The sequence below is a fragment of the Rattus norvegicus genome, chromosome X (assembly GCF_036323735.1).
Source record: "Rattus norvegicus strain BN/NHsdMcwi chromosome X, GRCr8, whole genome shotgun sequence".
NCBI classification, from domain to species: domain Eukaryota; kingdom Metazoa; phylum Chordata; class Mammalia; order Rodentia; family Muridae; genus Rattus; species Rattus norvegicus.
This window is the reverse complement of record NC_086039.1, coordinates 75,199,742-75,212,887: the sequence shown is the minus strand read 5'-3', so window position 1 is coordinate 75,212,887 and position 13,146 is coordinate 75,199,742. Positions and strand designations below refer to the sequence as shown.

Here is a 13,146-nt window from a genome sequence, read left to right as displayed (position 1 = left end):
CTTTAAATGTAATCAGGACGGCCTACGGATTATGAGCACAGGAAGCACTAGGGACAGAGGAATATAAAGTGGTTATAGAAGGCAGTAATGGAAGAGAACAAAGGAAAGCCAACTGATGGTACTCTGTGAGCTTAGCGACAACAGGTGCAGTGGCACCCACATGCAGACAGAAGGAGCACAGATCCAAGGTCATGCTGTACTACTGTCGAGTTTGAGGCTACTCCACCACTACCACCACCACCACCACCACCACCACCACCACCACCACCACCACTACAATGTAAAGAGGGGGTAATTGCCCATATAATTTATATTAGTGCTTACAACTTTGTAAGTTTCTTGAAGTGTTAAACATGAAATTCAGACTTGAAACTAGGCATGGTGGCTCATACCTGCAATCCCAACACTTATAGGCTAAAGAGGAAGGGTCAGTGTAGTGCCAGTTTGAGACTAACCTGGAATACACAGTGAGCTCCAGGTCAGCTGGGACTACACAGTGGGACTCTACCAAGAAAGAAAAGAAGGGAGAGAAGGAGGGAAGGAGGAGAGGAGGGAGGGAGGAAGAGAGGGAGAGAGGAAGGAAATCCAGATGTAGCACACTTCTCACATACAATTTCTATGTAAACTGCATAAATACATAAGTCTGTATGCTCTATTCTCAGACAATATAAAAAGTGAAAACCTTGGAAAAATCATCCCATTTCTTCAGTTTCCTGAGTATACCACAAAAATATTTATTCCTTTTTAGCTCTACTGGTCTACAAAATCATAAAATTATGCCAGCAAGATGGCTTACTGGATAAGGTACTTACATAACAACTCACAATTGAGTCCCAGAACATATATTATGAAAGAAGAGAACCAAATCCAACAACTTGTCCTCTAATTTCCACACATGAACATCTGTTTGTCTCTCTCATGCATACACACACACACACACACACACACACACACAGAGAGAGAGAGAGAGAGAAAGTATTTAATCTATTCAACCAATCAAAATAAAAGTTACCACTTACAACTATTAAGTCAATTATGAGCCTGCAAAAGGCAATTCTATGAACTAAGAATAATCTAAAAGCAATCTAAAACTTCAAATATCTTAAGATGAAACAGATTTCATAGATTGTAAAAAAAATTAACAGAGCTTTTCACAAAGTAAGCTATTTATAAGTTGAGTAATTTGTCAAATGTCACTCTAATAGATTTCAATTGCTTCAAAAATACATAACAAATACATAATTATTCATGTAAAAGTTCAAATGCAGCAGTAAAAAAGAGAAATATACCACTTCTCTACTGCTAGGTTTTATCTTGGAATTGACCCTTTTTTGATCTTTGGAACAGAGTTCAGAACCTAAGCTTCTTTGAATAAATAACAATGTCTTTATGGATGTATGATTACTCATTTATAATTATTTTAAGGTTTAATGTTTTTATTTATGTGACTGTTGGCCTGCCATTGTATGTGTGTGCTCCACATGCATGGCTGATGTCCACAGATTCCAGAAGAGGGCATCAAAACTTCTGAACCTGGAGTTACAGATGGTTGTGAGCTGCCATATAGGTGCTGGGAACTGAACTCTGGTCCTCTACAAGAACAGCAGTTCTATTCACTAATATTTATAATAATCAGAATGCTGTTTTATCCTAATATATATATATATATATATATATATATATATATATATAGTGTTGGTAAGGGGGCATTAGTTTGAAAAACAATCAGTGCGCGTGCTCCCTTTTAACAAAAACCTTAAACAATCCTAAGATGAACAAGGGATGTGTTTATTGCACCACAGGAACTTAGTAAGTACTAGCACTCGCAGATCCTTTTCCGGCATGAGCATGGTGTGTAATGCATATGTATTTATGTGTTCCCAGTTGTGAGAGCACACATTTGTAGGTCTATTACTCATGTGTGGATGTCAGTGGCTGCCACTGCAGGCCTCCATTACTCACCACTTCATTTTATGCCCACCTGGGTACAAGGGATTCAAACTCTGGTCCTCTGGTTCTCCTGCTTGTGTACTTTATGTACTAAGCCATCTCCCCAGCGCCCCGGGAGATCACTGTTAAGGGCTACTGTACATAAAGAGGGTAAACTACACTTACATGAGTAAAGGGGGATCCTACTCCAAAAGTTAGCATTCTAAGTTTCAGGTTAATAAGGCATTAACCTTTACAGCCATCCGATTCTCGTATCTAACAAAATTTGATTTTACATTCCCACTTCAAAGAAGTCAAACAATCGCAGAGAAAAATCTTCACATTATCGGCTCACGTTATGTTTCCTTTGAACAGACCACTGGGGTAATTCAATTAAACTTCAGGTTAATCCCTTTAAAGTCGACTGTGATGGCTCTAGCAGGACAAATAAGAATACTGCACTCAATAACAATACAATTGCAGACAAAATTCCCAAAATGAATTTAAATGCTAAAGCTAAAAAGGTAAAAGATGAGATTCCATTTATTTCGGAGTTAGAGACTCCCTTTGAGTTAAAGCTTCAATGTCTTCTACTGCTGTGTGATTCAATAAAGTAGCTCACTCATTTCAACATCACAACTTTATTACCTTATTATTCCAAACACTAGCAAGGGCTCCTTGACTTAGTCCGAGTTTTGTTCTCCCAAACCTTTTTTTTTTTTCTAAATTGGTTTCACAGAAGCTGTGGGTATAGGCCAGTGCTCGAGTGTCTGTCTTGTATGTGTACGGCCCTGCATCATTTACACATAAAAAGACACTGACAACATAGTATAACCTCAAAAGTTATGATCCAGAAAATGTAAACCTTTAAATTCTTTAAAAAGTCATCAGTATTTGTGTATTTCCAAATTGAACTACATTCTGACTGTAAATTATGTCTGGACAAAGGCAATTTTATAAATGGTGCCTAGGAAGAGACAAATCCACTTTTGGTGGAGGGGGGGCCTCTGAGACAAACAATTGGAGGAACCTTCTATAAGGAAAACAACCATAAAACTACAAATGGTAAAATTCTATACAGAAGGAAGTGGTCTGAATATAAAACAAAACTTACGCACTGCATCTGGCCATTAAGGTACAAGCCGGTAATCCCAGCACTCGGAGGGAGAGGGATGAAGAGTTGAAGGCCAGCCTGAGCCTAACAACAAGACTGTCACACACGTACATACAAATAAACTCCAAGTTACAAACTTCTTTTTAAATCTTTTTTTCACTACATGTGTATGAAACTGAGTGAGAGAGCAAGAGAAAGAGCACAAAATATAAACTTTCCAAAGATAAAGGTTTAGTCAGGTATGGTGGTACACATCTTTAATCCTAGCACTAGAAAGAAAGAAGCAGGAGGATCTCTAAGGCTTGGAGGCTAGACTATATTGAGAGTTCCAGAACATCCAAGGCTACATAGTGAGAGTCTGTCAAACACACAAAAAAGGGCTTCCATAAAGCTAACATTTTAATTACTGATGTCTCAGGCATGTCTATAACTAAGTTTCTTTACCTATACCTTTCAACTATATGGGTATTTGATGCAGATGATTTTATAAAATCCTTTCTGTATAGAAAAATAATTGCATTTGTCCTGTAGACTGAATAGTAGTTTCCTCTGTCCTACAATGCTGGTGAGAGAATACTGTATGTAAACCTAGGCAGCATTAGTCCTACAATATTTGTTCACCATTGTTTGAAAGGTCCTTTCCAGCATTATAATTAAACGCTCAGTTTTTATAACTGTTGGCAAGTTGGAGGAAAGTCCTGAGTTCCTTTCATATATAAGCTATAATATTTCAGGGCGTTTCATAATTCCTTGGGCAGTGACTAATCTTATATACCCTCTGAGGTACTGCTATCCTTTTATATTTTTATATAAATATTTATACACAATTATATAAACTTAAAGAAAATTATAGTTTTATCTCAGGCCTGGTATCTACATGGTAAGACCCTGGGGGAGGCAGTACATTAGATGGGGAGCCATTCCTATACCATAATTCCTAATAATAATTCACCCAAAAGATGTAACCAAAACAAAACCACCCAAAGCCAAATAGCCTAGTAACTCAACCGCCCAATCGCAGGTAGTCCAAATGGTCATATATACTCCAGCCACTGAACACAAAGGGAACCTTTGTTAAGAGGGAGAGGTGAAGTGGAAAGGACAGTAGTCATTAAAAGACTGTTAAAAACTGCTTTTGCAAACTGTACAGAACATGACTGTGGGCACAGTAGCACATATTTACAGTCCCGCCTTAGGAGACTGAGGCAAGCTCAAATCCTGCCTGGGCTACACAAAGAGAATCTATATTACTTCTTAGCCTTTTGGCTAAGTTCCAACATAAAACCAAAGTCAGGCAAAGCGAAGCAGGCATACAGAAGGTCACGAGTTCAAAGCCAACCTGGGTTATAGTGAGGCCCAGTCTCAGAGCAAGTAAACAAAACACGTATTCATAGGAGCACATCTGAGGCTCTTTCCAGAGTCTTGGCAGGAAGTTAATGCACACAGAAGCCCTGAAACTAAAGTTTCACAGTAAATCTCTAAGTCTAAAGGCTTAATAGTAAAATATTTTTCAAAGGAAAGGAAACAAAGGTCACAATGTATCCCATTTCATAAAAGCTTTTGACAGAGCCTGAGGAGATGCAAACTGGAAAAGGCTGCTGTGTTTCTTTTCAGGTTCAGCAATCAAATTACAAATGTACCCTGGAGAGTGCAGACTTCAGTACCTGTCACTAGGATTCATATAAATCACTGCTGGTTCCCCAAGTGCTTTCATATCACAGCCCCATTCTTCTGCCTTTACTGTTTAATCAAGATACACTGGCATTTGTCTGACTTTAAACAGACCTTATTAGAAGTGGAAATAGAGGTTTTACATTTGAGTGGGGCACCGGTCGCCTGCTTTGAGAAATAGCAATGTGCTTGAAAATATTAAAACAGAATCTAGCTGCAGATGGGGAGCTTCCTAGCACACACAAGGCCCAACTTTCAATCTCCAACACCACAAAAGGCTGCCCAATATGGTGGCCTATATTCTTAGTACTTCAGAGGAAGAAAGGAAGATGAAGAATTCAAGGACATCCTCAACTACAGACTAGGTCTGAGACTGGTATATTTGAGACTCTGCCTGAAGAAACATGTAGAGGGGACTGAAGAGCTAGGTTAAGAGCACTGGCTGTTCTTTCAGAGGACGCAGATTCACTTCGCAGGACCACATTAGGAAGCTCATAACTGCCTGTAATTCCAGTTCCAGCCAATCCAGCATTCTCTTTCAGTCTCTTCCAGTACATGCTCACATGTGGAGCACATTTATACACTCAGGAACACATACATAAAAATGCATAAATATTCTGTTAAGTAGAATCTAGACCTATCGTTTTGTGTAGATGTTTTAACAGAAAGAAATAACTTGGGTTAAAGGTTCTGGAAAAAATATCTCAGTTGCCAGTAGATAGCAAGTAACCAACTTGAAGAAAAATTAGGCGACCCAGCATCTATGCTTAAATGACTTTATTGCAACTGTAGATACAACTGTAGATTTGGCTTCTGTTCTGGCCTCCTGGACCAGCGCTACCTTACCTCAAGTGGAGTTAAAACTGTTCAACTATGAATAATAAAGCAAGCAGAGGTGTCATACATATTACTTATTGAAATGAACTCAGTTTAAAGCTTTGAGCCTGAAGGATGCAGAACTTCCTTGCTGACAAACCACAAAGCATTCATCTAATTTGTTAAGGCTATAATTCATAAATATCGTGTAAATAATTTTTACAAATTTGTCTATTTGGGGAGATAAGTGTATTTAGGAAACCTGTAGCATAGGAAATAAATAAGATAATGACTTCTCAGCTTTTCCAACCTGGTTCTCGTGTCAAAAACATTAAAGCCAGCCGTACTAATCCTTACTGGGTTATTGGTAAGAAGTAAAGGAATCGGGCCAAGGCAGAAAAAAAATTATATCTGAAGCATGTGAAGATGGCAAGTACATGCCCAGGCGTTCACACAGATGCCTCTGGGAAGAAAACTTCAGGCAATACAAATCGCAAGACAGGAGTGAAGCTTAAACACAGCTGTCTGCTTAGCCTTGGCTGATCAGTCAGGACAGCAGGACACTGCTTCCCTCTAGGCAAATACTAAACTGAACCCACAGTTTGTTCCGTCTGCTCTAACCAAGAGTAGGAAAGAGATGAGAAAAGCACCTAGAGATTCCTATTTGGAAAAGAGAAGCCAAATGCACATGAATACTCTCACATGATTCTTATGTGAAGGAAATTCAAACAGAATCATGATGTGCCACTTAGTCAATGTTTTGTAAGCAAAACAAAGTGAACAAAATCAGTCTGCTCAAGATGCTGAGAAGAATCATGAACAAGAATATTATATAGACATTACAGTAGAAATCCTGTGTCTTTCTGAAAAACCAAAACCATCTGATATCTCTGGTGACTAAGTAGCTAAAGGTTTAGATAAAACAGAGACCAGGTAAGTATATAATCTAGGGATACACAAAACTTCTAGATCCAATGGGATAGAGATAGGCTCATAAGAAGAAATCTGGTGAATCCTCAATTTTAAATTATGTGCTAAATTGGGTGTATATGTGGATGAAGCTCTTTAAAATATTAACATCTGGAAGCTTCCACCTGTGATACTAGCACTCCTGGGGGTGAAGCAAGAGGACTGCCCTAAGTATGAGGCCAGCTTCTGCTACACACTGTGGTCACAGAGTGAGACCCCGCCCCCAACCCCCATTCTCAAAAGCATCTGCTCTTAGTGGTAAAGCTAAGAATGCAATGTTTGCATGTGGATGTCAACTGCTCACAGGAAAAGCATTCTGGGATTGAAGCAAGCTGATCAAATTCCAAAGTGACATTCTCTTTCCAACAGCATTATAATAAGCACCGCTTAAAGCCAAAATTACAGAAAACCTCCAAAAAACACAACCACCATTACTCTAAGGTAATTTTTTAAATGGTGAAAACAAATATTAGAACAGCAGGCACAGTATGCAAATGAGGACAAAATCCAGCGAGAGCACTACATACTGGAATTAACTCAGTAGGCTCCAGCAGTAAAAATAAACACGCTCAAGTCTAAACAATTTGTAGCTTAACATTTAAGAAAATGGTTCTGTATATTACTGTTATTATATTAGAAATCTTCAAACAAATTATTTTTGAGCCAGATTCTTGCTATGTGGCTCAGTTTGAAGTGGGACTTGCTATGAAGCCCAGTCAGCCTCACACTAACAATTGTCCTGCTTCCTCCCAAGCACGCCCAGGAATCTTCAATACTCTGACAAGAAAGGGACTCTTTGTTGATTTCCTTGACCTCTATGGATAAGCTGCAGGACAGGGAAGAAAGGGTATGTGAGAAACCAGTGAAATAAGATACATTAATCTCAATGCTGAGACTCTGAAAAGGCTACAAGAGACAGGAGGGAGGGTCCAAATTACGTTAACAACTGAAACATCTCTACAGCTCCCTTGGTTTGGAGCCTTACCCCTATCAAACTCGGACTGAGATCCCACATAAATATTCAGGTGTGGTACCATACACCAGTAATCCTACTGTTGAGGAGAAAGATACAAGAGGATCTCTGGGGTGTAATACCTAGCAAAAGTAGCCAAGCTTCAGGCTACTAAAAGACCCTACCTAAAAAATCAAATTGGGGGCTGGAGAGATGGCTCAGTGGTTAAGAGCACTGGCTGCTCTTCCAGAGGTCCTGAGTTCAATTCCCAGAGACCACATTGTGGCTCACAACCATCTGTAAAGGGATCTGATGCCCTCTTCTGGTGTGTCTGAAGACAGCTATATTCAAATACCTAACATAATTAAATAAATTTTAAAAAAATCAAATTGGAGAACAATCAGGAGACATTTGGCTTCCTTAAGTACAGAGACACATACCTTCATATATCACACATACATAAATATGTGCGTTTAGTTTTCTAAAATATTAAGCTTGAGGCCAGACACTGTGGCACATACCTCTAACCCCAACATTTGGGAAACAGAGGCAAGAAAATCACTGCAAATTCCAGGCCAGCCTAAGCTACAGAGTCCCTGTTTCAAAATACAAAAGGCAAAGAACAGAGGCTGGAAAGATGGCTCAGTGGTTAAAAGAACTGACTGCTATCCCAGAGGATACTAATTCAATTCCCAGCACCCACATGGTACCTCACAACCATCTGTAACTCCAGTCCAAGAGAATATGGTGCCCTTTTCTGGCCTGAAAGGCACCACACGCACATGGTACACAGATACATATGAAGACAAAACACTCATACACAAAAAAATAATAAAATAAAAAATTTAAGTAAAAAAACAAACAAAAGGTATAGAAATTGTCATCAGCATAGATATACTAGCAATTATAATGCACTAGTTAGGGTTCTCTGCATTACTGTATACAATAGGCAGGACCAACTCTGCAGAAGGAGCACACTATCAAATTCAACTGGTGATAGTGTCACGTAAACAAACAGCAAGGACTTGCCTATATGTGGGGGTCTCTTGCACCAGTCTCTCTACTTCTGTATATCTGAAACACTTCATTAAATGAGTATTCTTAGCCAGACAAGATGGCTTCTGTTTGTAATCCTAGTACTTGGAAGATTGGAAGTGGGAAGATCAGGAGTTCAAGGATAGCTTGGCTACATATGAGATTCAAGGTTAGCCTGAGCTACATAGATCATGTTTCAAACAAACAAACAAATGAAACAATGAAAATATGCTCTTAAGAAAATATCAAGCAACTGGCAGGCAGGTGGCCCCAACTATAGCACTCAGGAGGCTGAGACAACTAAATCACAAATTTGAGGCTAGCTTAAGCTATATTAAGAGTCCATGACAAACCTGGCTATACAAATAGATCCTGTCCCACTAGCCACCTCCAAGAAGAAATATAATACCCACCCCAAAAAAAATGTCAGGCACAAGTGCTCTCTCTAGTGTTGGTCTAACTGCTTCAATTCCAATATTAAAAGTTATTCTTTTCTTTTTTTAAAAGATTTACTTATTTATTTTATGTATATGAGTACACTATAGCTGTCTTCAGACACACCAGAAGAGGGCATCAGATCCCATTACAGATGGTTGTGAGCCACCATGTGGTTGTTAGGAATTGAACTCAGGACCTCTGGAGTCAGTGCTCTTAACCACTGAGCCATCCTCCAGCCTTAGAAGCTATCCTTATCAGAATTCTTGTTAATGGCAGCTTACCAATTTACAAAGAGCAACTTACTTTAATGTGATGGACACCATTCACTTTCCCAATCTGCTGCTCAATGGTCCGGACACAGGAAATACATGTCATTCCCTCAACAGTGATAGTAATTGAATTTGCATCCATATTTGGTTCCATTTTGATGTCTTTACATTCCTGTTAGAGACAATAAAATCATCAATTTAGGTTGGGGATTTAGCTCAGTGGTAGAGCGCTTGCCTAGGAAGCGCAAGGCCCTGGGTTCGGTCCCCAGCTCCGGAAAAAAAAAAAAAAAAAAAAAGAGCTCTCGTTCTAAAATCATCAATTTAACCATGGAAATAATCTTTACTCACCGTTTCCCACACACCTCCAATTGAAAATGTGCTAATAATAAAATATGCATTTGTTTATACTTGTTGAGGAGAAAGTTTTAACCAACCTTTGATAAAGTAAAGGAAAATAGATTCAATGGCTAAGCTAATCAAAACGATACAACACTCCAAATAATAAATTTAACTTGCCTTGGAACCAACAAGATAGCTCAGTGGGTAAGGGAATTTTGTGTCACGCTTGGTGATCTGAGTTCAAGACCCCAGAAATAACTCCCTAAAATTGTTCTCTGACATCCACACATAGGCACATGCATGCACACACACATAAATTAGCAAAATATAAGAAACTTGCCCTTATAAACTACTTTCCTGATTATGAAACATACATTAGCTCAGGCAATATTCATACAGTCCTATGTGATTTCCCCCGTCTGCCTACCTCAAGTTGACCTCTCTGACCCTCAACCATTCACCACATGTGACTTTGTGCTCGCAGAAAGCTGCTTAGCTAATTTTCTGATCCCTTTAGAGTCTTTAAGCTTTGTAATGAAGGTGTATGTTGACACCATGTTTAAAATGGCAACTTAAAGCCCTTCAACACAAATATCCTGATTCCCTTACCTCTATTTTTTCCTATAGACGGCCCCCCGTCTAAAAATGCAGCTCAAATTTTGCTTATTTATTCTGTTCATTGCTTACCAACGTTCTCTGTCATCCTATAATGCAGCAGTTCAGTTCTCAACCTATGGGTTGTGACCCTTTTGGGGGCTGAATGACCCTTTTAGCAGGGATCACCTAAGACCATTGGAAAACACAGATATTTACATAACAATTCATAACAGTAACAAATTACAGTTGAGAAGTAGCAACAGAAATAATCTTATGGTTGGAGTCAGCATAACCATGAGGAACTGTATTAAAGGGTCATAGCATTAGGAAGGGTGAGGACCACTGCTATAGTGTGTTTACAACAAATTCAGACTCTTCTCCCTTCGAGAATGCAATTTAACTCCTTTTACCATGAATGTCTCTTAGACTTGGTGATGCTTCTAATGAATAGATTACAATGGACCTGACAAAATATAATTTTCAAGGCTAGCTCACAAAAGGCATTGTGGACTGCGGGTATGGTGGTACATCCTGTACTCACAGGACTTGGAGGTGGCAGGAGTCTATCAAAAGCAGCCTGATCTAATGAAGAATTCAAGGCCAGGCATTGGAGAGACAGCTATTCAGTCAAGAATACTGGCCCTTCTTCCTGAGAGCCTGAATTTAATTTCCAGCATCCACAACTATCTCTCATTCAAGTTTCAGGGGATCCAACACCCACTTCTGCCCCTCTTGAGCACCAAGCATACATATGGTATACAGACATACATGTAGGCAAAACACCCATCCACATAAAATATTTTTAAAAATAGTTCAAAACCAGTTCAACTTATATAGTAACAATTAGAGTCAAATAGATAGGAGGGGAGAGGAATGTGTGTTTGCTTATATGTATACATGCACATATACACAAGAGAAGTCAGAGGACAACTTGTGGGAATTAGTTCTGACTTTTCACCATATGGGTTCCAGGGGATCAAACTCAGGACATAAGGTTTGGTGCCAAGTCTCTTAATTTGGCCATCTCACTGACCCCATGTGTTCATTTTGAAACTGGAATATAATTCACATGCTAAGAAACTCAAGTCATTCAAACGTTTCGGTTCACCGGCTTTTGACACATTGAAAAGATGTAGAACCATAACAATCACATGGTTAAAGAACATTTTCATTGCCCTCGAAAAAAAAAAGCCCCCAGGCTAGCAAGATGGCTGAGTACAAGTTTCTACCACCAAGCCTGACAACCTGAATTCAACCCCCGAGACTCACATACTGGAAGGAGGAAATCAACCTCTCCATGGTGATCTTTGACCTTCACTCACATGCTCTGGTATATGCACACACACACATGCAAAATAAAAATGAAATGAACAAAATCCCCACTCATTAACAGTCGCTCCCACTCTCATGTCCTCAGTCCTGGATGTACTTCCTATCTGTACAGATGTGCCTACACTGGTCACTTCATGCAAATAGAGTACCTCAATATGTGGGGGTTTATGTCGAGATTCTTATAGTTAGCATATTTTCAAAGAACGTCAACAAGTTGCATATACTGACATTCCATTCTTTAATGTTCTTGATGACATCTGCTGACACATAAAAGCTTTAAATTTTATGATGCCTAATTTATCAATTTTTTGCTAATTTTTTATTTGTGCTGGGGATCAAATCCAGGACTTGCATATGCTAAGCCAAGTGCTCTACCACTGTTTATCCCCCACATAACCCAAGTTACGTTCTTATACATGAAGAGATGGAATTCTCTTAGAACCATTTTTAAGCTTTGAGACATAGTTGACATATACCTCCCGTGTTCAAAGTGTAAAATTCACTGATCCTTAACATATGCCCCCACATGTGTTAGCATCACCACATGTGTAGCCATCTCCACAGCTAATTTTAGAACAGTGTTATAACTTCATAATGAAACCCTAGCCCCTTACTACCTCTCTTTAACTCCTGAGGTCAACACTGTTAGTGCTAGGCAACCACAATCTACTTTCTGTGTATACAGAATTCCTCTCCTCGTTACTTCATATTATTGGACACATGTAATGTGTGACTGGTATCGTTGATTTTGCTTGTTTTCAACTTTAATCCATGTTGTAGCACATACCAATACACCATTGCTTTTACAGTTGAATAAATATCCATTGTGATTACCCATTTATTACCTCATGGACATTTGAGTCATTTCTACTTTTGGTTCTTATACATACTGAAGTTATAAATGTTGGCATACATTTTGCTTTCCTTTAGTTAATGCTGAAGGGTGGGCTTGCTCTTTCACATAACTCTGACTGTCTGAGGAACTGCCAGGGCACGTTCCAAGCAGCCATGTCGCTGTGAATTCCCACCATCAGTATATGAGGATACCAGTTTCTTTACCTCCTCAGAGACACTCGCTGCTGACTGCTTCTTATGGTATATCTGTAGAGTGGGGTTAGTTTTATTTTTTGAGACAAGGTCTTTTCTCCCTCTCTGGATGGCTTTGAACTTGCAAAAGCTGAAATTACTCTGGCTCTGACTTTTCTCCTAGCCATTCCAAAAGGCATGAAGAGCTAGCTCATGGTGGTTTGGATCCAGATTTCCTAATGACTAGTAATGTTAAAAGCATATTTTCATGGGTTCAAACTGTAAACCAAATCAATCCTTCAAGTTACTTCTCGTTGGGTATTTTGTTACAGAAAGTAACTAAGACAGGCCCTTTAAATGTGTGGGATTTACATATTTGGCAGATCAGAAGAGAATGTCTGAAAATTAATGAAAATTACTAGATTTCCCACTACTTCTCAATTTAAGTACAGCAAATAAACTATTAATACATACATTTTTCTTTTGCTTTGTTTTTCAAAATTCTATTTCAATTGGACCTTACACACAAAACTTCAAAGGATTCTATCTCCCTCTTATTGCTAGTACATATAGTATGGACACATATACAAATCTAATAAACTTTGTGACTCATGTTATATCTATCTTTAAAATTTTAAGTGTCTTTACAAAATCAGGAC

At 38.9% G+C, this 13,146-nt stretch overlaps 1 protein-coding gene across 6 annotated transcripts in view; it reads right to left on the bottom strand.

Annotated features, from left to right (window-relative positions):
* Atp7a (ATPase copper transporting alpha) overlaps positions 1-13,146 on the bottom strand; it is a 107,460-nt gene that overhangs the window by 54,207 nt on the left and 40,107 nt on the right. For 4 of the 6 annotated variants that reach the window (XM_039099486.2, XM_063279806.1, XM_006256995.5 and 1 more), the window contains one exon: positions 9,228-9,365. The exons of 1 other annotated variant lie outside the window; for it this stretch is intronic. In XM_039099486.2, coding sequence (XP_038955414.1) covers positions 9,228-9,347 — 120 coding nt within the window. In that variant the 5' untranslated portion in view covers positions 9,348-9,365. 6 annotated transcript variants of the gene reach the window in all.